Consider the following 26,881-nt stretch of genomic DNA (forward strand, 5'->3'; position numbering starts at 1 on the left):
GAAGAACTACAGATGAAAAAGCTTTCTGCAAGATGGGTGCCGCATTTGTTAACAGTCGATCAAAAACACATAAGAATGAACATTTCTCAAGCTTGTTTGGATCCTTTTAAGCGAAATAAAATGGATTTAAGCGTCGTTTCATAACTGTTGATGAGACATGGATCCACCACTATACTCCAGAGACAAAAGAACAATCCAAACAACGGACTGAAGCTGGAGGAAGTGCCCCAAAGAAGGCAAAAACAATTCAATCGGCTGGTAAGGTTATGGCAACGGTTTTTTGGGACTTCAAAGGTATTTTATTGATTGACTATCTGCAAAAGGGTAAACCAATAAATTCGGAGTACTATTACAACTTTTTTGATCAATTAAATGTACAAATTCGAGAAAAACGTCCTGGCTTACAACACAAAAAATTCCTTGCTGACAAGCGTTTTACCTCAAATGAAGATGCAATTACAGTTGTAAACCACTATTTTGAAGACCTTGAGGAAAACTATTTTAATCAAGGGATATAATTGCTAGAAAAGCGTTGGACTAAGTGTAATGAAGTTTCAGGGATTATATTGGGCATCATTTAAGCCGTCTACATTTTTTTCATTCAATTCCTGTACGAATTTAAGGATACAATTCGTATAAGGGTAGATAAATAAACTTATTTTTTTGTGAAAAATCAATTTCGCAACCGTTTATTTTGAATTTGAATGAAATTTTCGTTATATTTAACTTCTTTTCAAAGGCGGGTGACTACAATGCATAGACAGCTTTTCGTATTTGAGCCAAACATAAAAACAATCCACCCTATTATATGCAACATATGTCCCTTTTTTAGATGCTTCAATTGTATGCTACCAGGTAATCGCTATTTATATATAAGTGCCTATGTGTGTTACACGTTCCCTTAGCCCCTATGTATGTGTGTGTTTGTATTGCTTCCACAGCTGCATCCCCATAAGCAACCATCTACCATTTGTGGCGTTAAGGAAACCACGTCTCGGTTTAGTTTGTTTTTAACCGAGTACGCGTTAACATCCGTGCACACGCGTATGTTTAAAATGTGTTACCAATGATAGCGCTTCATACAATCATTGTGTGGTAGTTACCATCGTCAAAAGAACGATGAAAGAACAGCTTGTGTTGTGATAGATACAGATAAATAAAGAACTACCATAATTAAATGTGTTAGAAGCCCAATAACGCATCTTACTAACCCAAAATAACTGTGATTAATTTAAACAAGGAAATCATGATTATATGCATATCTGGATTCATAATTGGGGAAAGGTATATAGAATAGTTTGCATTCGAGTGAGTGAGATAGGTTTCATTCAAAATTTTCATTCCGAATATATTATACAACCATTGCACCACCGTGGTGCAATGGTTAGCATGCCCGCCTTGCGTACACAAGGTCGTGGGTTCGATTCCTGCATCGGCCGAACTCCAAAAAGTTTTTCAGCGGCGGATTATCCCACCTCAGCAATGCTGGTGACATTTCTGAGTGTTTCAAAGCTTCTCTAAGTTGTTTCACTGCAATGTGGAACGACGTTCGGACTCGGCTATAAAAAGGAGGTCCCTTGTCATTGAGCTTAACATGGAATCGGGCAGCACTCAGGGATAAGAGAGAAGTTCACCACTGTGGTATCACAATGGACTGAATAGTCTAAGTGAGCCTGATACATCGGGTTGCCACCTAACTTAACCTAACATAACCATGTATGAGTAATGTAAAGTAAGCAATATTTTGTTTGTCCATTTTAGCTTCCCCCAAAAATCTATTGAGCGTAGTGGATCTGCTCAATATGGCATTGCTGGTATACCAGTTTCCAACACATCTGGCTCAGAAAGCGGAGGATATGTTTATCTGCAACAACATTATGTTCCCTCATCAGCATCAGCAAATTCTATGAATTATCACAGTGATAACCAAAATGCAATGATCTTCCAACACCATACACAAGGTTATGTCTCGTGCCATCAACAGCAATTGCCAATTAATATGCATGGAGGTAAGTAATTTTATTGTTTTCTATCGATTTGTCTATAGTTAATGACTTGCAAATATGTAGGTGGCTTACACTATGCACACCATATTAACACACATGATTACGCTCACCATAAAGGTGTCCATCATGCCCATGGACATCATCTCCACCATCACTATCATCATGGCGGTGCTGTGGTTGTAGCTGGCAGTGGTGTTGGAACAGGAAATGGATGTGGAGGTCCCGGATCATCTCCATCTTCCATGCATCAACAAAATGTGAACAAGAATAAAAGCTCTATGCGCACAGGCAACGAAGTTCTAAAACGTTCTAGAACACAATCGGCGTAAGTACATACCTATATATATTTTATCTCCAGAATTCTTAATTCCATTAAATATAGCATCATAAATAAGCAATAGGATCAAAAATAAAATATATTATAGCTTGCTAATTTATTTATTTTTTATCGTATTGCATACTTGTACTGCTTTTTGGAAAGGATTTGAAGAAAGAAATTTCTTAAGACTATTTTTTTACTTATTTGTTAAAGTCTTCTTTCCGTTAATATTGACGTTCAGATCGTTCGATCTGTCACAACAAATTAGTTATGTGATAACAAAGAATATGTGAGGTTGATTTTACTTATGTAAAATCATTGGGTTTATACCCAAATCTGAGCGTACTCTTACTGAGAGGGGGAGCAACCCTGGTACAATGTGTTAGCATGCCCGTCCTGCATACATTTGGACTCGGTATAAAATAGAAGTTTCTTAAGACCGCTCTTCGACTAATCGAATTTGATGCGTGTTGTTTTTTAATTTTTAAGAATTTATTCCGAACAGATTTTAAAAGTCTGAATTATTATTCATTGTTAGGCACTACTTTTCCCACTTTTCATATTTTGACTCCATCCGGGAATTTAACCCAATTTTAACCCATATGAACAAAAATGCTGATCAGCCAGGTCAATCTACATCGCCCGGAAGAAGAAAAAGATATTGAAAGCCATAAAGAAAATATGTCCGGAATATCCTGAACTACAAACATATCATTAGCGTAAAGAGCATGCATATAAAAGGGATTTATTATAACGAATTGAAATAGGAAAACAATTTTGAAGAAGATTAACATTAAATGGGAAGCAGATTAAAAAGCCCATTGATATGTGTATGTGTAGTTGTTGACTTTTGAGAGGTGTCCGCTGAGTGTTTCTAAGAATCTATAAGTGATTTCACATGGAATGTAACACGTCGGCCATGAAAACGAGCCCAATGAAATGACCTGAATAATGGACTGTTACTGACACCTAGCATACATAATCTTCACGTGGCAACTAATGGAACAATCGTTGTATTTTGAAGGCATACAATTTATTATTCCTTCTATTCTTTCGATAGCCTGCATGCCTTTCTGGATCGTTTAAATTGTTTCCTAGTCTTTTTAACCCTAGCTTTGGCACTATATTCAAATGTAAATATTTAATTTTTGGCACTCTTGCCATTCAACAATATTTATCTGATTTTTATGAAATTTGGACTCAGTGGCTAATTTGTCGTGCTCTTCATAATATGAACAAATTTAACAATATTTTTTACAATATAGCAATTTTTCAATACAATTTTGTATTTTTGCTCCACACAGACTAGTTTTTTACATTGCCCACATTTTTGCCTTGTAGCACATATAGTAAGCGGTTTTTATTTTTGAATATCCTCTATCACCTTCATCAGGCATAAAAGAAATAGCCAAGGATGTATAGGTTCACCGATAATGTGTCTACAATGCTCAATTTGTTTTTTTGTAATTGGTTTAGGCCGTTAAAACAAGATTCCCGAAAAATTTCATGTTTTCGCTTTTTTTAACCAATTTAAATCCGTTTTTACTAACCAAAAATTGTTACCTGTCAAATTCAGATAGTTCACCGTCGTTTTCCATATGATATTCCCCCACTTCATTCTCATGTAAATCGGAGTAAAATTTGGCCTCTGTGGTCATATGTGGATAAATCGGACTAAAGATATACATGGGAGCTATATCTAAATCTGAACCGATTTAAACCATGTATAGTAAGAATGTTAAGTCTACACCCTGTGCAAAATTTCACGTAAATCGGAGTAAAATTTAAGCTTCTGTGGTCATATCTGTATAAATCGGGCGAAAGATATATATGTGGGAGCTATATCTAAATCTGAACCGATTTCAACCAAAATTGGCATGCATAGTAAGAATATTAATTCCACCCCCTGTGCAAAATTGCACGTAGATCGTAGCAAAACTTTGGCGTCTGTGGTAATATGGGTGTATATCGGGCGAAAGATATATATGGGAGCTATATCTAACTCTGAACCGATTTCAATAATGTCGAACAGATAATGTTCAAAAACAACAATATTTTTTCTGTAGCGAATATCAGAATGCAAAACAAACATAAAGAAGCGGTTATGAAGTTAAAAATAACAAAGGAAACAAAATATTTACATATGTAAATAGTGGCAGATAATGTAGAAAAACATTGGTGCCTAAGCTAGGGTTAACTAGTCTTTGTCAATTTACTGGGTTCATGAATATCGAACAATTTTCAATGGGGTGGCTGATTTGTGTAAGCTTTCATCATGCGTATGAAAGTAAATTTCAAATGCTAAATACGATTGTTGTGAATATCGTGGCAAGAGTTTAGTAAAAGTGTTGACCAAAAATAAGAAGAGTGTGTGGGGTTGTATGGATACATACGGTTTTATTACAGAGAGTGAGAATAAGCAACTGATTATTATGCGCTCCACAGCTCAGGTGTTTTCAACTGTAATGCATCAAGACGACAGACGTGTTTGCACAAAACTGAAAGCTTACTTGTTTCGTTTTATGCCCACACATACGTACGTAGATATTCATATACAACAGATACGTGAGCATGTGTACGATAAGAGAGCTTATGGTGCTCGGAGTGAAGTTTTTTTTTTTTTGTTTTGCCAAATGTATTGACACAAAATAAATACAAACATATTATCTTATCGTACAGCTTCGAATTTTGCTTCGACGATAAGGAGGTAGTGAAGAAAATAGTTTCTCAAATGAAAGTTTGGTTTTGATATTTTGCATAAAATTGAGACAATTGCTTTGAAATGATCAATTATCCCAGAAATCACTCAGAGAATTTACTCGAGAATGTATGTCACACATTTTTATAATTAATTTTTTATTTACAGGTACGAACTGTCGCAAGATTTGCTGGAGAAGCAAATAGAATTGCTCGAACGTAAATACGGAGGTGTGAGGGCTAGAAACGCTGCAATAACAATACAAAGAGCTTTCCGTCATTATATGATGGTAAAAAAATTTGCATCGATCACAGCAATGGCCAAAGCAGAGAAGCGCTTGAGTAGACGAACAATGGTAGTGGGTAGTGGTGGTGGGGTGGCAGATGATACAATGGTAAATGCATCAATGTCTTCAGCCTATGGTGGTAGTATGGGTTCTCAGGCATTGGATCCTTCAATCGCATCTCAGCAGCAACAACCCAGGGTAACCATAATGCCGGGCCCTCCCAATCAATCTCTGTCTTCAGGATCAAGGACACCTCCTACACGATCTTTGTCAATGCGCGAGAAAAGGCATGTGGACGGTGGCACAATACCACGTAGTCAATCAGGTACGTAGATTGAAATCGATTAGGTAACATAGTATAACTATAATATATTTATATTCATTTCGCTTTAGGTATGTCAAACACATCAATGAGTAGTTGCGCGTCCACTGGAGGAAGTGGATCCAGTCACCCTCATGTCAATCTGTTGCATGCCGCCGAACCCCAATATTATCCAGTTCATAACCAAATGGCAGCTTACTGTGGTAGTTATCACTCTGCTCAACATGATGCGAGTTTCGCTAGTTCGGCTAACAGCTCGCATTTGGATTCGTCGCTTAATGTTTCGTGGGTAAATACTGGCGGATCGTCTCCACACACTCCTTACTATTCTGCAGCTCAAATTTACATGCGGCCACGAGGATCATCTTCGTCATCGCAGGAGCGAAAGAAGGTTCCACCAGAGGTTCCCAAGAGAACATCTTCAATAACAGCTCAACAACATAGCCAAATGCAGCAGCAACATGCACATCAACAAATGATGGCAATGCGTCAAACGCCTCCGCCACCTTGTATGATGCGTACAAACGGTTTATGCAAGTCAGCTGAAAACGGAAGTCTTACATCAGTTCAAAGTTCAGGTAGCGATTCGAGTGCAGCTTCTGCAGAACGTACCGCTAACAGTGATATAGGTTCAGATAGATCGAACTCACCAAACACTTGGAAGAGGGGCACTAATCTTAATAGTTCTCAACAGTTTGTCCACAGTTCTGATCCTGCATACGCTCATGCACAAAATTCGGCTGCCATAGTTGCAGCATTGGCCAGCGGTGTTACGGCAGAGGATCATGCAATTTCTTCACACACCAGTGCTGCACAATATGAGCAACACGAGCAGCAGGAACAGCATCAAATGATAATACCGCCAGCACAAACTTCGAGTTATAAAGTTTCCGAGACGATTCGAAAGCGCCAGTATAGAGTGGGGCTTAATTTATTCAATAAGAAACCCGAGAAAGGCATCACGTATTTGATACGCCGCGGGTTCCTTGAAAATACACCTCAGGGCGTCGCCCGTTTTTTGATCACACGTAAAGGGCTGTCTCGCCAAATGATCGGTGAATATTTAGGGAATCTACAAAATCCATTTAATATGGCTGTTCTCAATTGTTTTGCCCTCGAACTGGATCTTTCGGGTATGCAGGTAGATGTAGCACTTCGTAAATTTCAGGCATACTTTCGAATGCCTGGTGAAGCTCAAAAGATTGAGCGGCTAATGGAAATTTTCTCACAACGCTTCTGTCAATGCAATCAAGATATTGTTGGACGACTGCGTTCATCTGATACGGTAAGTCTATTGAAGGAACAATTCGCTCTGCTGCAGTTGCATAAAGTGGAACATTTTCCATTTCAGATCTTCGTGTTGGCTTTTGCAATTATCATGTTGAACACAGATTTACATACTCCTAATTTGAAACCGGAACGAAGAATGCGTGTCGAAGACTTCATTAAGAATTTACGCGGTATCGATGACTGCCATGACATCGAAAAAGATATGTTGGCTGGCATTTATGATCGCGTTAAAGCCAATGAGTTTAAGCCGGGTAGCGACCATGTCACGCAGGTGATGAAAGTTCAAGCGACTATTGTTGGCAAGAAACCAAATTTAGCTCTGCCACATCGACGACTCGTGTGCTACTGCCGCCTATACGAAATACCCGATATAAACAAAAAAGAACGACCTGGAGTGCACCAGCGTGAAGTATTTCTTTTTAACGATTTGCTAGTCATTACGAAGATTTTTAGCAAGAAAAAATCGTCTGTCACATACACATTTCGAAATAGTTTTCCCCTGAATGGAATGGTCGTAACATTGCTGGATGTGGTCAACTATCCGTTTTGCATTCAATTATCACAAAAAGTTGATGGCAAAATTTTAGTAACCTTCAATGCTCGCAATGAGCACGATAGGTGCAAATTTGCTGAGGACCTTAAAGAATCTATTTGCGAAATGGATGAAATGGAATCGCTTCGAATAGAAGCCGAATTAGAAAGACAAAAATCTGCACGCACTCGTGCTACGGGGAATTCCGAAAACCGTGACAGTGGCGTGGCTGACGTAGAAGTTTGTCCAAGTCCTTATCAGACGCCACAAGCAAACGAACTTGCACAAACTACGACTGAATCAAATCAACAACTGAAACGTAGTGCTTTGAGCAATAGTTTGTTGGATATACATGAACAATGTGAGTAAACTCAATTTGTTCTTTATTTAAATTTTCAAAAATTCAAAATAAGGGTTTACAGAAATTATTTTTATATCCATTATTAAACTGTGTTTAAGGATGATTTTACGTAAACCAAGTAATATGATGATCTTTTTTTGTCAAAAAAGTCAACTTTTTGTAATCTTCAAAAACGACTGATTGTTTTGTTTTAAAAATTGAGTCAAAAATCGATATTTTTAAAATTTTTAAATTTGATATTTAGAGAAAGTCGACATTTCTAAACGTCGAAAGCGACTTCTTCAAATGTTGAATGTATACGCGAAAAATAGTTCTTTATAAGAGAACACTAAGAAAATATCCTTTTTAGTTCAGAGTTAAGCATAATGAAGAATGTCAATATTAAATTGTATGACTTATTTGATTATAATATATGCTTAACTATATGTATAAGCTTAATTTTAATAAATTATTTAAATTGATGTTTGGTCTAGTTTATTGGAAGAAGTTGAAAATATTAATTGAGTTTGACGTCTCATTGTGTAATCAACACCACTTTTTCCTTAAATCTAAGGTTGATTATAGTTTGATTTAATTTAATATAGTTACATTAACATTAAGCAGCAATTTCTCAAAGATGAAAAGTTTTCATCTACCAGAGATTTCAATCTATCGTGCATGCAAATCTGGATGACCATAGTGGTCAGTTTTTGTTCGGACGTTTCGAACCATTTTGTCCCGACATATCGAACTATTCCATGTCTTTGGAATTTCCAGTTAATATAGTAATCCAGTCAATATAATAGTTATTGTGAATATTATGATTATGAGAACATAAACCAAGAAAATGTATAGTCTCATGTCAATTCACAGCGCTGTAGTTTGTCTGCACACCGTAGATGACACCATAGACCAAGAAAGCATGAGACGTCTAATATTTTTTGGTCTATGATTGTAATGAGAATGTATTACGTACTCGTGTAATGTCAACAGATTTTCCCTAGCTATTTGTATTTTCAGATCTCGATATCAAGTTGAGAATTTTAATTTTATTCATGTACGTTATAGGCAATAATTGGATTATCTATCATGAAGTGCCTTGGAGTCAAAATTAAATATTTTCTGTTTATAAGAATATCTAGATTTTTAAAAGGAAAGTATTCAGCACTTTATTAAAGTCAATTAATTTTCGTGCAGATCCGTTATTGCCAGGTTAGCTAAAGAACTTTTAAACTGGACTATGGATACGCCCGTCAACCAGCCAAAGTATACTCATAGAAAAAAGTCTGCTAAAAACAGCAGTCGATGTCTGCTGTTATATTTTTGTACTTCAGGGCCAAGTGAACTACAATTTATAAAATTTTTAGGTTATTAATTTTCCCCAAAGCATATTAAAGAACCAAAAGTAGTTTTTGGTATATTTTTGCACTGTAATATACGTACAATCTCCTAAATACGATCAGCAAACATTTTGTTTGCTGTTATGCCTCAATTCGATAAATATTCAGATTTTTGGTCAAATACTATAGATATCCATAAAATATTGTTTTAATTATGTTAGGATAGCTCCTAAGTTGACATTTTATTTGTTTTAGACAAAATAAAACATGTTTTAGTGTAATCGAGCTTAATAAATAGCAGGAAATGTTTGCTATTTCAGCAAACAGTGACTGCTGTCCCTTTTTCAGCAGACTTTCTGCTGTTTTAGCAGACTTTTCTGCTGTCCCTACTAACAAATTTCTTTGGGTATACTCTGAGTACCACTTAGAAGCTTAACTACTGACAATTTTTCCAGATAAAGTTATCCGGAGAGATATCTTTCTGTTAACTGGAAGTTAAAGTCTAACTTGGCTACATGAAAATTGCCGTAAGAGTCGATTCGAATATGCAACATTCTGGAAATAGATTCTAGAATATGACGCCGTTCGGACTCGGCTATAAAAAGGAGGTCCCTTGTCATTGAGCTTAACATGGAATCGGGCAGCACTCAGTGATAAGAGAGAAGTTCACCACTGTGGTATCACAATGGACTGAATAGTCTAAGTGAGCCTGATACATCGGGCTGCCACATAACCTAACCTAACCTAGAATATGAAAGACACTTTCATTGCTTTTGGATACAGGACCCCTGAAAATATTATGAATTAACAATAACATTGGAATGATTTGGGTGAAAATACAATGAGGGAATAAGTAGAATAACACCAATTCAACATATTTTTCCCAAACGAAATCGTCCTTATTGTATTTACTGTACTTATTGACTGTATATGTATTTATATTAGCTAAGTTTTATTCTTTATAATTTATTAATGTCAGTATTTTCATTGTTGTTATTTAATTTAGATCTTTCAATGTAACTTCCAGTGGTGCTTAAAGCGATTATATAAATGTTTGAATTGATATGTTGTATGATATGATATAACATATAATATTATAACCGATGTACCATCATTGCGTCGTTTTAGTTAGTTTTTCGTGCTTATACCCTACGAACTCACCATGAAGTACACGTACTTTAAAGTCATATATTATGTAAACAAAAATTGGGAATTATGTTGAGATATTTCTTAGAATATGAATCATAATTAGCCCAATTCTGAATATTCCCTAGGGAATATGTTCCCTGGGAATTCATTTTCCCTGGGAATAAAATCCTCCTATTCTAAACAGTAGGGGAAGGGAATAACATGGGAGAAATAATTCGGAGTATTCGAAGTCAGCTGTTTTACTTCAAGTGTTTTATTTTAATAAATTTTTAATATTAAAATTTTGAATTGAAATTGTATTAAATTGATGTTAAAGTTGAGTTAAACGCGAAAAACGTCAAAAATGTTTAGTGCCGTGTTTATAGAGGAGAGGCGTATCAACGTAACAAGGACTGAATATCTCAATGGACTGAATAATCTAAGTGAGCCTGAATCTTAATCGGGCTGCCACTTTAACCTAACGTAACAAGGTCTAAAGGATAGAAAGGAGAAAGCTACGCGATGCCATTAACCCACTTGAGTTGCCTGAAACGTTGTAACTACATACTTGTACATGAAGGGGTTGTTACTTAGTTCATGGGATTTATAGGGTTAAAGTGGCAGCCCGATTTGATTCGGACTCATTTAGACCATTCAGTCCATTGTGATACAATATTATAGGGTAAATAATCCAGCCTTCAAATACCTGTTGGATGTACTACCAGCCCACATTCCACCTCAACGCAAATCTTTTGGATTATTTCCACTAGTAAGATTAGGTGCTACGCTTCTTTGTCGAAGGTGGCTACCAAAAAGGGCGTAGGAAAAGATCGAGTAGAAAAGAAAAAGATCAGAGTAGCCTGAACAAAGTTCATAAAGAAGTCATAAATATATTTAAAGAACACCTATGCCCGAATTGGATATATTTCATCAAAACGGAAGAAGAAAACTAGTAAATTTCTTCAGCTTTTTACGCCACGCGGGACACATGTTCGCATTATTGCTCCTTTAAGAAACAAGCACCTACATTAAAACAGGAAGGGATATAATAGTTTAAATGTAAAACTTTATTTTCTATATAAAATAATTTTTTTAAATATGTACAGATCTGTGACCATGAGATGAGCATTCGGTAGTTGGGTGCATCCCATCATCAATTTTAATTTAAGGTTTCGACCGGAAATTACAGAGAAATGATGCATTTTGGTTACACTCCCTTGATTTTTTTGAGGAATTATTCCCAAAAAATGTCATCGTTTTTCATATTTATTGTCATTTGTAATACTAATTTTTCTCCAAAGGAAAAATTTCCCATTTTCGAAGTTGGTTTAGAATAAGGGAAAAGGGAATAAAGAAAAATTCCCCAGGGAGATATTGTTTAGAATAGGGGAATAGGGGAAAAATTCCCAGGGAGATGTTATTGAGAATTGGGCTAAATAAAATGCTTGTATATCTTGACGTTAATTGAAACCAAAATGTGCCTGATTGTGCCTTTAGGCTCAACCGGTTTTCTGTATACATAAATGTTGAGAACTAATCGTAACGAAATTTAGCACATAATCATTCTTTTGGGATTTTGAAACTTTAGCAGGCACATTTGTCTACCACTATTTGCAAATTTAACACAAGGTATTTTATGATTCTTTTAACAATTTCGAATACGAGATATATCAGTATATAAATACAAATTTCTTCATACACATATTATTAAATTCATGCAAGACAATTTATATTGCTAACGCTATTTATTTTAAAACGATATTTCATATGTTATGTAATTTATTCGATCAGCTTGTCATTGACCTATATTGGGAAGTACATCATTTCCGATTTTTTTCTTTCATAGAAAATTTAAAAATATCAAACCATCAAATCAATATATAATTGTTGTTATAAAAATTCATATATTTTTATGTTATTTTCTCTCTTTTTTCGCAGTCGGCAGTGATAAACCACAAAGACGTGGAAGTGTAGGTTCTCTAGATAGCGGAATGTCAATATCTTTTCAATCGACTACGACTAGTAATGCATCTCGGGAGAATGCAGCTGTAATTGCTGCTGCAGCAAATGCTGCTGCTGTAAAGTTAAGACTTGGGACAGCAGCTACGGTTGGCGGTCTATACATTGCGCCCGGGATCCAAGGCTATAACCAAGTTAATTACGTTCAGCCGCATGTCCATATCATACAACAGCAACAGCAGCAGCATCATCCGCAACAACATTCACAGGCTCCGTTAACTGGTCGTATTCCTGGGCGTGAACGAAAACTTTCACGTTCCGAGGAAAACAGATCGACAGAAGTCTAAGCTGTTCATATTTCTCTATTTTCCTATAGTATTCCTTCTGTTTTGTAAAAACGTCAACGTCGTTTCATCATAACCTTTTTGTTGCACTATTGGTTTCTTTCAGTTAAAATTATTTAGTCTTCGTATTGGTAGGCGTAAGATTTCTAACTTAGAATTAAGCATTTTCTCTACTCTATAAATAAATAATATATATGTATATGTATATGTATGTATGTATGTATGTATGTATGTATGTATGTATGTATGTATATATATATATATATATATATATATATATATATATATATATATATATATATATATATATATATATATATATATATATATATATATATATATATATATATATATATATATATATATATATATATATATATATATATATATATATATATATATATATATATATATATATATATATATATATATATATATATATATATATATATATATATATATATATATATATATATATATATATATATATATATATATATATATATATATATATATATATATATATATATATATATATATATATATATATATATATATATATATATATATATATATATATTCATGGACTTGTATACAGACCAACTGATCCTGATGCCAAGCGCGTTTCAATTCCAAAATTTGGTAAGCTTTCATAATTTGCCAGTATTAAGGAATTTATTACTTACTCTGCGATTTACGTAAGCAAATACCGGAGCTTGGGCATATATTGTGGACCTGTGTGCATATATCTATCTTTCTATCTATTTATCAGCATTATTTAAGAAATATATTATGAATTATCATAAACCAATGTTTTGTAAATACTTTAACTGTCATTGAAATATTAAAAATATATTTAAATGAAGTGTTTTACTTTTATTTATTTACAAACACTAGATCAGCGATATGTACGTACTGTCATATGAGTAAGTGGTATTCAATAAAGAGCATATTGCCAAAAATCATCCGCAGTTCTGCTCGCTCCCGTTTGTGTTGAATGAAACTCTTAAACCAATAGTCTATAGTTATAGCCACCCTAATAAATAGAAGTTATAGGCTCAATTAGTGTTTTATTTTATAAAAATGAATAAAAAGCAGACTTCAGCATAACTAGACAATTTATCATAAAGCAACTAAAAGTAGTTCCACACTTTTTCATAGCAGAACAAATTTGGGAGTTCTTCTAAAGGCTCAACTTTCCAAAAATGTCCTCAAGAAGAAATTAATTATTTTAATTGCACAGGAAGTTTTTTTTTTTTTTTTTTAATTCCACCACATATATTGAACGGCGTCAAAATATGTTCGACCGTTATCGATATATGTTCTGGGGCTTATGATCGTCAAAAGGAAGTGGGGCGGTATGCGGGCATAATTAGCCTTGACAAGAACCCATTTACATGGCATATATTTTTATTTTAAGTACTGTATAAACACGTCATTGCATTAAAATATGACCCTAGAAGTATGCTTTAAACTATTTATGTTATGAAGCTCCCATCCCGGGTAAAAGCAATACCCAATAAACACAGGGGGCTAATCACAGCATCCGATATCCAATTCATAATCGTATCGAAAAAATTGTCGATACGATTAAAAGTTTGGATCACGGGATTCGATCGAAATTTGATGCAATTTCTCAAGCGTTGCCAACAGCAAAAAACAAAGCAGAACAAAATGAAATGACAAAATTAAGTTAGCGTCACAAGAAAGAATGTAGAAAAAAAACATGTTTTTGGAGGTTTCAAAGTAAAAAGTAAATTGTATTGCATTATATCTTTGGACCCATATCTCTTATTACATTCCTCCGAATTCCTTCCTAATTGGAGGATGAGATGAATATAAAATAATTCGGCGACAAATAAGGAATAAAAGTGCACATTCCCAGTCAGAAAAAAACCATCGGAAAAGCGTTGTAAAAGCGTTGTGAACGGTTGATACACGGTGGGAAAAAGCGTTGTTACAACCCCAAAATGATAACATCATTCCACGGTGTATCGATTGTATTTAACAACGTTTTCAAAGCGTCATGAAAACAATATTTTATACGCTTTTCCGATGGTTTAACGAACGCTTTGACAACCCCAAAATGATAACATCGTTATACGGTGTATCGATGGTTTTTACAACCATTAAAAAGCACTGAAAAACAACATTTCTTACGTCTTTCCAATTGTTTATAGAATGCTTTAGGAGGGTTAGAATTATAATTTTACAGTACCTTAAAACCGCTATTGAAACAAAACAAAATTAGTGTTTTACACTTTACAAAGGAACATCAGAAAACTTAACAATTACCCCCATTTTCATAAAGCTCCGTTAGTGTTCCGTTAACTAACCAACTTTTGAACCGTATTATGGACGAAATTTTCATCTTGCATATATAGTCCATAGCCAGTTAAGATATTTGCAATTTACTTTCTGTTAATTGGCAGTTAAAGCCTAACGGAGCTACATGAAAATGGCCGTTAATAGGAAAAATACATAACTAAGATTAAGATTGACATTTATAATTGGTAAAAAAAATTATTTTAATATGGTCAAAATCGCTAAAGTGAAAACTAAATCAGTAGAAAAGACATAAAAGTATACATATTTGTTGCAGATTTCTTTATATCTTGATGGGGAATAGCCCAAAGCAAATTTTCATAAAGTTTGTATTCCTTAAAATGAATTATTAAAGAAAAGTAATCGTGAAAAATTTGTGATTTTAGGGGCTAGTCATATGTCTTTATTATTTCCTATAGGTAATAGTTCAAAATTCACTCTTGGAAAAGTTTTAAGGTACATTAAAAAGAGAATCCTCTACGACACTAAAATGAACTTAACAAAGGGAAAAAGTTATACATAAATGTGCGTATTTCACACAAAACACTTCAGAATTTCTTAAGATTTGTACATTTTACCCCAAATGCGCCAAAAGATTTGTACGTTTTACCACAAATGCACCAAAATAACATTCTTGCAATACTGAACTCCAATTTTTTCCTTCAAACAATGAAATTTTCTTTAAAGGTGGGTATTAAGTTCGAGTTTAGGCGATAAAAACGTCATTTTTTCACGATTACTTTTCTTTAATAATCCATTTTAAGGAATACAAACTTTGTGAAAATTTGCTTTGGGCTTTTCCCCATCAAGTTATAATAAAATTTGCAACAAATATGTATGATTTTGTGCATTTTTCTTACTGATTTAGTTTTCACTTTAGCGATTTAAGCGGCTAAACTCGAAGTTAATACTCACCTTAACATGTGAAAAAAAAGTAATTATGTCTAAAAAAATTTCTTCAATTAGTCGATAAATAAGTACTTATATTTGGGTTTTGGCGTGATGTCAGCGTTTAGTTTAAACTTTCTACTCATTTGTAAAATTACCCAAATTGTTGTTCCTAGTGGTTTCACTGTTAATGTACATATTCACTTTATATGATAAAGGAACATTATCCTATTATAAATCAATTCCTATCAACAATTATACCTCCATTACTCATTAAAAACCATTGGACATTGATGGAACATGCATTTTCATCGATAATTTTATGGAAAATTTACTATTTAAAAACCGTCAATTAATTTGTTTAGCAAGCGTTGTTTCAACGTTGGGTTCCAACGCTGTTCAACGCTCAATATTTATAACCATCGTAAATTTCTGACTGGGTTGTTATTGGTGTAAGTACATGGGTTTGAAATGGTGTGCACTGTTAGAAAGTCACCTTTTGCAGGCTCAATGGACGATTTCGGCTGACGAAGGAGGCGTTCAAATGGAAAATAATTTTTGGTGACATGTCAACGTCAATTTTATCACCTTACAATTGTCTGCCGTCTTAAAACTTTTTGCGAGTGGTGGTCCAGAAGCGTTATGTTGGCACGGAATTGTACGGTATTTGGTTGATCACAATCTCTTGGATATCGATCTAGCATGTGCACTTTATATATGGTTCTTTGCCAAGCTAGAATGCTCGCTGCCGAACTCGGCTATGACCAATTTTTGTTTAACTTTTATTGGAGCTGCATTGGTCCTAAATATTCAATATATGTTCATTATATGTAAATTTACTACAAACTAGCAACAATTCGAACTAAAACTAATATATTTACTATATGGCGAAAACAATGTAAAAAACAAGTGAAAAATGTTTTACGATTGCAATTTACCAATCGAAAAAATTGTCGATCAGAAAAATTTAGATTTCGATCAAAAGTTCTCGATATCGAATGCCGTGATTAGCCCCCAGGATGAGCGTTTTTCAAATGCAACAACTTTTCAGTTTGAGGGTAAATATACATGTATGTTCTGGGTTTCACGTGACAGAGATTTCACCTCTCACATGCATCTCCCCCCAAAAATTTTTAATTGTTCTGTGTTTTCCGTGAAACAAGATTTTTCGAATTCGCTTGCCGAAAAATGAAAATCTGCAAATCATATGGTTTGCAGAAAAAAGTAAACAAGTTGTTTACATTGCTGTCATAAACTAAGTATTTTTCAAATTTTTTGGAAAAAAATCAAAATGCCTGCTTCGTTTTTGTTAATGGTTAATGGTATACGAAGAAAATCATTTTCTGACACACGGATACAAAGGCGCCGATTGCGCTATGTTACAAATCCAATGGATATTCCAAATTCTTGGTAAGATGACTTTATAATATTTACTCGGCTGACTTCTTTTATTTTTTTAGTTTTGTGGGATTATTCCGTTTGAACAAGGAAGGATTTTCGCTTATTCTTGACAAGATTTCTCCATATCTTGGACATGGGTCCATACCAGCCCCAATTCAAGTGGCGGCTGCTTTAAGGTTTTTTGCAGTTGGTTCTTTTCAAGGAGTTATAGCCAATGATATGTATCTAAACATTGGAAGAACTACGTTTTGTAAAATATTGTGGAAAGTTGTAAATGCCATCGAGGATTACATATGTCCATCGTGGATTACAATGGATATGAGTTCTGTAGAAATAAATGCATAAATTACTTTTGTAAGAGTTCAGAGACGAGCAACTAATTTGAAGATTTAAGACGATGCGCAAAAACTTTTAACGCCGTTAGAAATAATCGTTATGTTCGCACTAAAATCGACTTCGCACTAAATCGAATATTTTGTATGTTATGCTTTTTTAGTAAATAAAAGAAATAATTTTTTTGAAGTAAAATATTTTTGTACCGACGGCGAGAAATGTTGCCGCAGTTTATTATGCTTGACTGACTCTTGCCTGTGACGCTTTGCAGATGTAATGTTGCCCAATCGTTTAAAGAAATCTTGGGTTCAAAAATATTGTTTTCATTTATTTGATTTGATTCAAAAAGTAATTTGTTTTTATTTTAAATGTAAGACTAATCGTATTCATACAAAATTCGTTAACAATTAACAAGCAATATCATTATTTTTCTCAATTATAAAAGTTTCAATGCGCTTTCTCAAACTCTTGCAACACCGTCATTTCGAACTTACACAAAATCAGCTGCTTTTATGCAACCACCATTTTTTGCAACAAGTGAGAGGGGAATCTTGGACAATTTGTGATACATTTTTAAATTTTGTTTTTAAGAGGTCTTTTGTGCTATTTTATCATCAAATACTTATGAAGCACATAGAAAACATATGATAGATTCAAAATAAATAATTTACTTTGGTTTTAAATCCTTCGTTTTGCAAATATAGAAGAATGCAATAAAAAAATTGTCCGTGCAAAGTTCTCCCATCTGTGAGGTGAAAAGTTGCATGCAGAACAACCCCTACGGGAACAATTCACTGCAAGTCGTTCATGTGAAACCCAGAACATACACGATAATTTTCAACATAAATTCAACTTGACTTGAAATAGCTCATCTTCAATACATCTTCAAATTGTTTGCGAATTACTTCCAATTTGCCAAAATGTTGACGAAATCTTTGAAAAGGTGTTGAAGATAATACGAGAAAACTTTGACAAAACACTACCCTAAAATGCAACGAAAAAACCATGTGGTTTTCAATACTTATTTGTGCAACGAAGATCGTGATCAATTGCAAGAAATAAAAAAAATGGAAAATTTTAGACAAATAACCAAATAGTTTATAAAAATAGGTAAGTGAAAATAAAAAATGAAATAAAACTTTAAGGAAGTCACTAAATGTATATCTCTTTGCAAAAAACTAAAATTATGGATTCTACGTTCTTGAAAACATTAAAAAGCTGACCAATGAAAAAATGGTGGACAATTAACTGGAACTGCTTCAAATAGTTTATAATAATTGGTACGTCAATATGAAAAATTAAATCAACACTTTAAAGAAGTCACTAAATTTAAATCTCTTTGCAGAAAACTAAAATCTTTGGATGCTACATTCTTGCAAACAATAAGAAGCTGACCAATGAAAAATGAGTGGCTTATCGACAAGAAAAAGTTTTCAGAAACATTACAAGTGCAAATTGTTAAAAACAACAAATTGTTGAAATCAACAACTTCTGGATGAAAATGTGCATCACATCGTCAGTTTAATTCATATGCTATTATCAGTTTAAAATGGATATTTTGTGAATTCCTTCTGCTGGAAATCAATTCTAACAAGCGGTCCAGTTAGGCTTGCCAGATGGCCGGGATTCGCCTGGATTGTCCCGGAATTTCGTCTCTAGGAAGTGTCCCGGATCTTTCACAAAATTTACCAAATATCCCGGAATTTCAATTACTCAAGGCATATGTTTTATTTTTTTTTACATTTCTTAAAAATGAAAACGATTTAAAATTAAATCGCTTTCAAAAATATTTTTGGTTTTGGATTTTCATACATTTTAAATGTACATTTGTTTTTCCGATTTTGACCATTTCATTTAATCTCACCACTTTGAGAAAAAAATCAAATCACTGTCTTGCGAATCATCAGCTGTCACTTGAGTAGTAAATGTAAAAAAAATATACGCAAATATCCAATTCACGTTTTTCTGCAAAATGCATTTTAACAAATTATAAGTCAAGTTTGTGCTCCCTGCCATCATTTCAAAGTTCGATTTTATCCTATAATTACCATAGACCCTTTAGTGACACTATAACAATCCCCAATTCGGATACGAAATATACCTAAAACCATGTCCATGGCGATATCCAAATTCCCAGTCCAGTCGAAAGCCACTACAAAAGAAGCAGCGATTGTCACCTCAGAGCTTAAGTTTGTTTACCAAACCCGAAAGTAATATGCCAGTAAATATGAGTTTAGGTTTCCGTTAAAAAAAAAATATTCCCAAAATTATTTACGTTTTATATAAAATCGTCGCAGCCATCTTGGGATAAAGTTTCAGAGGCTCCAATATATTTAGGAATTTCAAAGCTTGCTGACAATTACGACTATGCCATGGCGTTTATGCAAATTTACCAAGTAATAAAATATGGCGAACTAATATCGAAAAATATGACTGTTTTTGCTTGTCCCGACAAATCCCGGAATGTACGGCGCAATGTCCCGGATTGCGGCAACCATCATCTGGCAACCCTAGGTCCAGTACGTTCCTAATTTCAAATTGCCCGCATGTTAATAAAAGGAAGGAGGGAAAGTGGTTACTAATAATGTTTAAGATATTTAAAGTTTTGTTGTTTGTTTTTTTTTTTCTTATTTGTTGATATATTTAATAAGATTATTATTTATCAATTGGTATTGTAGTGTATTATGTAGTGTAGTGTATTATTATATATTTTATTTTGATGAGAATGAATAAATTATACAAAATTCATAGAATTTTGGCTTTTACTTTCAATTTGAAGTGGGGATATCATTCATGCAAATTTAGGTTGAAAAGTATTTGCAACGATGTTAATTTTGAATTTGACTCGCATCGAAAATTGTTTGACAAATTATTGAGTAGCGATGCATTTCAATTTGAGGATAACACATGAGATATTATTGCTAATGTGTTGAATTTCACTGTTGAGGGTAATGTCTGTTTTTTGTTGAGAACGCGATTTTCTCAACAATTTCTCAACTTGAATATTACCCTAATCCTTTGAAAAAATGTTTGAAAAATTGTTGAATTTTAGCATTTTTCAAACGTTTGTGTTTATTGGGTATGGTCATAAAAATTGTTTCTCACCAGAGAGGACAGAGCGAATAAAAATACAAGAGGACAAAAATTTCTCTTCTACAAAAACAACAAATGTCACCGGTGTCAACGGATGTCGAACAATGCCTGCAGCTTTGGTATTACCGACGTTGAGGTCGAAGCGCTGTTTTGTTTATAAAGGCACCGGCAGTTATAATTTCAAATTGTTTGCCAAAAATGTTAATAGAATGAAAGCATTTATAGAAAATAACTTTTGTTACGACAAAGTAGGCTTTAAATCCTATTTTATTTACACCCAGAAAAAAGTGCCTTCGAAACTAAAGGAAGAATTTTTCATCAATATAGTTTATCCATTTTATTTCCATTAAGGTAAATTTTTGTGAGAAATAATAAAATTTATTCGTTTCAGTAAAAAAATCCTAAACTGTAAGCAGTTAGGAATAGTTCATTAACTAGAATAAGGCATGGAATTTTACTCATACTGTTTTCTTCGAAGGGTATAAGAATTTACTACTGAACAAGAAAATTTTATTCACCGATAACAAAGCATTCGTAAAAATAAACAAAAAGCGAACTAAAACTAAGTTTCCTCAAAATTAGTAAAATTTCTTATAAAATGATAATTGCGACTTCCTTTATAATAGAAAGTTTTTCATACATACGAACAACACTTGGCATAGAAAAATATTTTAGTTCATACGTACTAAGAAGTATGGAATCCTTTCAAAACTTAAGAAAACACACTTGTTAGAATATAGGAAATTTTCCTATATTTCTATTATCTACCTGTAATCGATACCTGTCATCGTAATCGATGTGTTTGCGCGTGGGTGTAATCGATATGTTTGCGCGTGGAATGTTTTTTTAGTTGAAATCGCGTTGTTGTGGTATACGGAGAGATTGTTAAAAAATAATATGGTAAAATAATATAATAAATAACAAATAAAATATATAAAATATTTGTTATTTTAAATTAGTGAGAAAAATGTTCGTTTTTTGAAAATAAATCTATAAATGTTCGTGATGGTGTATAAAGAAAGAAAACACCAACAAAAACAACCCTTTCATTTGTCATTTTGGAATCTTCAATTATCAGGTAATATTCAGTGACGCTAACATTTTGTAACAAAAATGGTTTATGATTTTTTATATTTGTAGGTATTGAAATTGTAAAAGGAGGACAAAATCATGAGGCAGCAACCAATTAAAAGTGAAAAGTACAAGAAGAAGAAAAAGTGCGTTTTACAGTTGATAATATCACATGGAAATTGGAAATAGTGGAATAATAAACTAATATTTCAAGGACAGTCGATGCTGTTGATTCTTAATAAATATATTCAATATATTAATAAAATATGTCTTTTATTGAAGATAAAATTGCTTATATAAAAAAATAAAATTGTATTTAAAAACGAAGGTAAGCAGTTCTAATTATGAAGTAAAAGTTTTACCACAAATATGTAAGATTTGTCCAAATGAATGAAAAAATATCAATAAAATCATTCCATATATGAATTCAAATCAGTTAAATTTTTTCATTCTGTAGTATAGTGGTACATAAATATAGGAAAATGTTAACTAATATATGGAATGCATTCTACCTAATTTCAACGAAAATCACATCGTTAAAACAAATAAAAATGTCTTTGGCGCTATACGAAGTTCAACTTTCTTCACAATGAGTTCATTTTAACTTAAAGAAGGGGTCACTTTTTTCTGGGTGTGATCAATTGCCCAAGGAAAAATAAAATGTTAATTTTGTAATAACAAGCAACAACCACCAACTTAATTCAATATCGCTCCCTGCTTAATAGCGCTCCAAGCTACTAAACACATATATGTTTATAGGCTATTTCTAAATTAATATATGTTTGCATCCAAGCATATTATATTTAAAAACATTTTATGTCCCAAACATAATATGTTCTAACATATTAACATATATGTCCCAAACATGTTATGCTAGTTTATGAACATTATATGCTTGCACTCAAAAATATTGTGTTTAAAAATTTGTGTTCCAAACATATAATGTTTATAGCCTTCATATGTTTGGCTATAAACATTATATGTTTGGAACACAAATTTTTAAACACAATATTTTTGAGTGCAAGCATATAATGTTCATAAACTAGCATAACATGTTTGGGACATATATGTTAATATGTTAGAACATACTTTTTCATCCGTGTAGTAAAAAACTGTTCACGCCTAAATAAATTTTTGTAACTATATTATATAATTATTTATGTATGTTTATACTCGACTCCACGTTCTTCTTTCGTTAGAGTTTTTCAATTCCTTCCAAAATTTCAAACGTTTATACCAAAAACAGTTTTTTGTTACAAAATTGTTATTTTTTCAATAAAAAAATAATATTTTATCCAAAAGCTCAGTCCATTTTGTTTATAGCAAGCACTGTTTCTGACTGTAAATCTTTAATAACCCACATTTGGAAGTTTCATTGTAAAATTTTAATATAGTATAAATATAAATGTGTAAATTAAAAAAAAAATGGTTCGGTCGGAGCAGAGATTGAACCCACGACCCTTTGCATGCAAGGCGGACATGCTAACCATTGCTCCACGTGGCAAACAAATGTATGTTTCTCTTAAATAATGTTTTGTTTGCATCGGCTCTTATAACGATAATTGTCTATTGATGACCACAACAGCTACGTAGCCCAGTGGATAGTGCGCAGAGAATGAAGCCGCCTAGTCGCGCCGCCGATTTCAGTCGCCGCCGACGATTTTTGACCAGTCGACGCCGCCGCCGAATATATAGACTCATCTCGACTCAAATTTAGCCGCCAATTAATCAAAAATATCGATTTAAATCAGAAAAATGTATTACTAATTGTCGTATTTTATTCCAAAATTTTGAACCTTCCACCCACAATCAATCTATTTCACACTGCTATAATAACTTTGCAAAAAAATTTGCTCAGAAAATTTGGAGTCAATGTAAATTTGATTGTAAGATTGGTTGTACAACTAATCTCATTACCATTCGAATAACTTCAAATTGATTTTATAATGGATAATTGTCCACCGCCGAATGGACAAATCTATATCGGCTTAGCCGTCAAGCCGCCGCCGCCGGAGACGAAAATTTAGTGTCAGCCGCCGCCGACAAAAATGGGTCGGCTTCATTCTCTGATAGTGCGTTGGCTTACAAACTGTATGGTCCTCGGTTCGATTCTTCGCCCAGGCGAAGGGTAAAATGTATACCCTGTTTCTGTATGTCGAACGAGAGTATTTCAAATGAAAACAAATTATTTGAGTTTCTATATGTCGACAGGCAAGTCACTTCATATTTTGTTGTCGAGTAGCAAAGGAACATATACAATAAGTGTTAAGAACAAGTATATACAGCAGTAAGTTCGGCCGGGCCGAATCTTAAATACCCACCACCATGAATCAAATATTAGTGTTTCCTTTGAAATTTCAGGAGGGCTTGAGGACTTGAGGACACTTCCCGAAGATAAATTTAAAGATTTCACCTATGAGGACTATATCAGATTCTGGATTTATAAGAACCATTTTTGTTTGAGTTTTAGAGGAATCATTAACATCTCTTGTAAGTGTGCAAGAAAATTATAAAATAACGTCTTAATTTGAAATTTAAATCTGTAGAAGTAAAATCTGGAAATTTTACAATTTTACATTACATTCTACACCCTCAAGAAGTGAAGTCGGTCTATATGGACCGATAAAAACTTAATCCGATACTCGTTTTTGTGAGCCTAAAATACCAGAATATTTACAATTTCAGGCAAATCAGATAAAAACTACGGTTTCTAGAAACCCAAGGAGTTAAATCGGGAGATCGTTCTGGGGGCTATACTAAAATATGGACCGATACTCACCGTTTTCGGCACACCTCTTTATGACCCGAAAATACCTCTAGATTTCCAATTTCAGGCGAATAGGATAAAAACTTCGGATTTTAGAATCCCAAGAAGTAAAAACGGGAAATCGGTCTATATGGGGGCTATACCAAAATATGGACCGATACTCACCATTTTCGGCACACCTCTTTATGGTCCTACAATACCTCTAGTTTTCCAATTTCAGGTAAATTGAATAAAAACTGCGGTTGCTATAAGCCCAAGAAGTAAAATCGGGAGATCGGTCTATATGGGGGCTATACCAAAATATGGACCGATACTCACAATTTTTGGCACACGTATTTATGGTCATAAAATACCTCTAGATTTCCAATTTCAGGTACATTGAATAAAAACTGCGGTTTATATAAGCCCAAGAAGTAAAATCGGGAGATCGGTCTATATGGGGGCTATACCAAAATATGGACCGATACTCAAAATTTTTGGCACACGTATTTGTGGTCCTACAATACCTCTAGATTTCCAATTTCAGGTAAATTGAATAAAAACTGCGGTTTCTATAAGCCCAAGAAGTAAAATCTGGAGATCGGTCTATATGGGGGCTATACCAAAACATGGACCGATACTCACCATTTTTGGCACACGTATTTGTGGTCCTACAATACCTCTAGATTTCCAATTTCAGGTAAATAGAATAAAAACTGCGGTTTCTATAAGCCCAAGAAATAAAATCGGGAGATCGGTCTATATGGGGGCTATACCAAAACATGGACCGATACTCACCATTTTTGGCACGCCTCTTTATGGTCATAAAATACCTCTAGATTTTAAATTTCAGGCAAATTGGATAAAAACTACGATTTCTATAAGCCCAAGACCCCAAATCGGGAGGTCAGTTTATATGGGGACTATATCAAAACCTGGACCGATATAGCCCATCTTCGAACTTGACCTGCCTGCAGACAAAAGACGAGTTTGTGCAAAATTTCAGCACGATTGATTCATTATTGAAGACTGTAGCGTGATTACAACAGACAGACAGACAGACAGACAGACGGACAGACGGACATCGTTATATCGTCTTAGAATTTCTCCCTGATCAAGAATATATATACTTTATATAGTCGGAAATCGATATTTCGATGTGTTACAAACGGAATGACAAACTTATTATACCCCCGTCACCATTCTATGGTGGTGGGTATAAAAAAGTAAAAACAGTTTCGGAATTTGAATCAATTCTCAGGCCAAAAATTTGAAAATACTCATTGTTGATAATCAATGTACTCTCATACACTGAAAAAAATATTGTCGTGAGGTCAAAGATTTCATGTCTTTAAAATACGAATGCAAATTTTGCTTAGCATAGAAGACGCATTTCTCTAATATAAAGTTTTTTTCCTTGTCCAAAAGTCGATAAACTTTTCTATGAAGTCGTAATGTCCTTACAGTTAAGTGATTTGACTTAAAAATGGGTATCATAACATGAAAGAAAAAATGTTTGGGCAAAGGTCAAGTTGACTTTAATAATTCAGAAAAATTCTTTAAATTTAATGAAATTGTCTTTAAATTTGTTGTCTTTTTACATCTTGACTATAAAGCAAAAAATCGTTCAAATATAGGACATGTTTTTCAAAACTTTATTTTAAAGAAGTTTTTTACTTGAAACATAGCATAATTTCTACTGGAAGTCGAGTCTTAATTTAGAAAATAAAGTTGTCGTTAACTCGTTTTAAAGGTCTTTGTTAGCATATGAAGTAAAAAAGATGAGAAAGCGAAAAATTAAAATTTGCTTCCTAGAAGCAAGTACACAAAACCCAAATTTAAAAGAGAATTGTGTCTTAAAAGTATCCTTACTTGTATTCTCCGCTTCTTTGGCTCGGAATCAATACCAAATTTTTTAAAGGAAAGACAAAATCTTTGGAACCGGGCATGCTTTTTTTCAGTGTACAAACGATATGAACTTTCAAAAATACAGAAACCCAAATTGATTCGAATTCGAGTGACTGCTTTTCCGTCGACTGGCATTTCGTTCGACATACAGAAACAGGCCCAGCAAAAACTCTCATTACCCGGTAATCTTGTAGGTAAGCCTATTTAAAAATTAATAACCACTTATTAATTGGCATCGCTTCGATTTACATTTACATACGCATGTCCTAGAAGGAAAGTACTTCTCCCCAGGCATACTTTCGGCCATAAAATAAGTAGTGCATTTAAAGCATATAATCGCTTAATATGTAATGACTTATTCGTAGATACACCAAAGCTTGCAAAATAGCCACTTATTGTCTCAGGCAACCAAATCTCGAAAATATTGATTTCTGGATCAAAATATGGCGAGTGATGCTGTAATAGAAGAACTACTTGAATAGAAACGAATATTGTATAAATAAAAAAATCTAATATATAATCTAAATAATATGCAAATTAATTTCACACTTA

General features: G+C 33.6%; 1 protein-coding gene and 2 long non-coding RNA genes across 9 annotated transcripts in view; all 3 read left to right on the forward strand.

Annotated features, from left to right (window-relative positions):
• The window catches only part of siz (Brefeldin-resistant Arf-GEF family protein schizo), a 124,557-nt gene extending 111,797 nt beyond the window's left edge, over positions 1 to 12,760 (forward strand). For 6 of the 7 annotated variants that reach the window (XM_075305865.1, XM_075305871.1, XM_075305868.1 and 3 more), the window contains 6 exons: positions 1,762 to 2,009; positions 2,070 to 2,331; positions 5,192 to 5,634; positions 5,703 to 6,916; positions 6,983 to 7,814; positions 12,200 to 12,760. In XM_075305865.1, coding sequence (XP_075161980.1) covers positions 1,762 to 2,009; positions 2,070 to 2,331; positions 5,192 to 5,634; positions 5,703 to 6,916; positions 6,983 to 7,814; positions 12,200 to 12,567 — 3,367 coding nt within the window. In that variant the 3' untranslated portion in view covers positions 12,568 to 12,760. Of the gene's footprint in view, positions 1 to 1,090; positions 1,285 to 1,761; positions 2,010 to 2,069; positions 2,332 to 5,191; positions 5,635 to 5,702; positions 6,917 to 6,982; positions 7,815 to 12,199 lie in introns of those variants that run through there. The other variant, XM_075305870.1, reaches the window with a different exon arrangement.
• Positions 12,761 to 18,629: 5,869 nt separating this feature from the next.
• LOC142234901 (uncharacterized) lies at positions 18,630 to 19,721 on the forward strand. The gene is made up of 2 exons (XR_012721742.1): positions 18,630 to 18,791; positions 18,857 to 19,721. It is a non-coding gene; the product is annotated as an uncharacterized LOC142234901 (long non-coding RNA).
• A 1,738-nt stretch (positions 19,722 to 21,459) lies between these two features.
• LOC142237190 (uncharacterized) lies at positions 21,460 to 21,940 on the forward strand. Its single transcript, XR_012722382.1, has 2 exons — positions 21,460 to 21,682; positions 21,745 to 21,940. It is a non-coding gene; the product is annotated as an uncharacterized LOC142237190 (long non-coding RNA).
• The last annotated feature ends 4,941 nt before the right edge of the window (positions 21,941 to 26,881 follow it).

Source organism: Haematobia irritans, chromosome 4, assembly GCF_050003625.1.
Source record: "Haematobia irritans isolate KBUSLIRL chromosome 4, ASM5000362v1, whole genome shotgun sequence".
NCBI lineage: Eukaryota > Metazoa > Arthropoda > Insecta > Diptera > Muscidae > Haematobia > Haematobia irritans.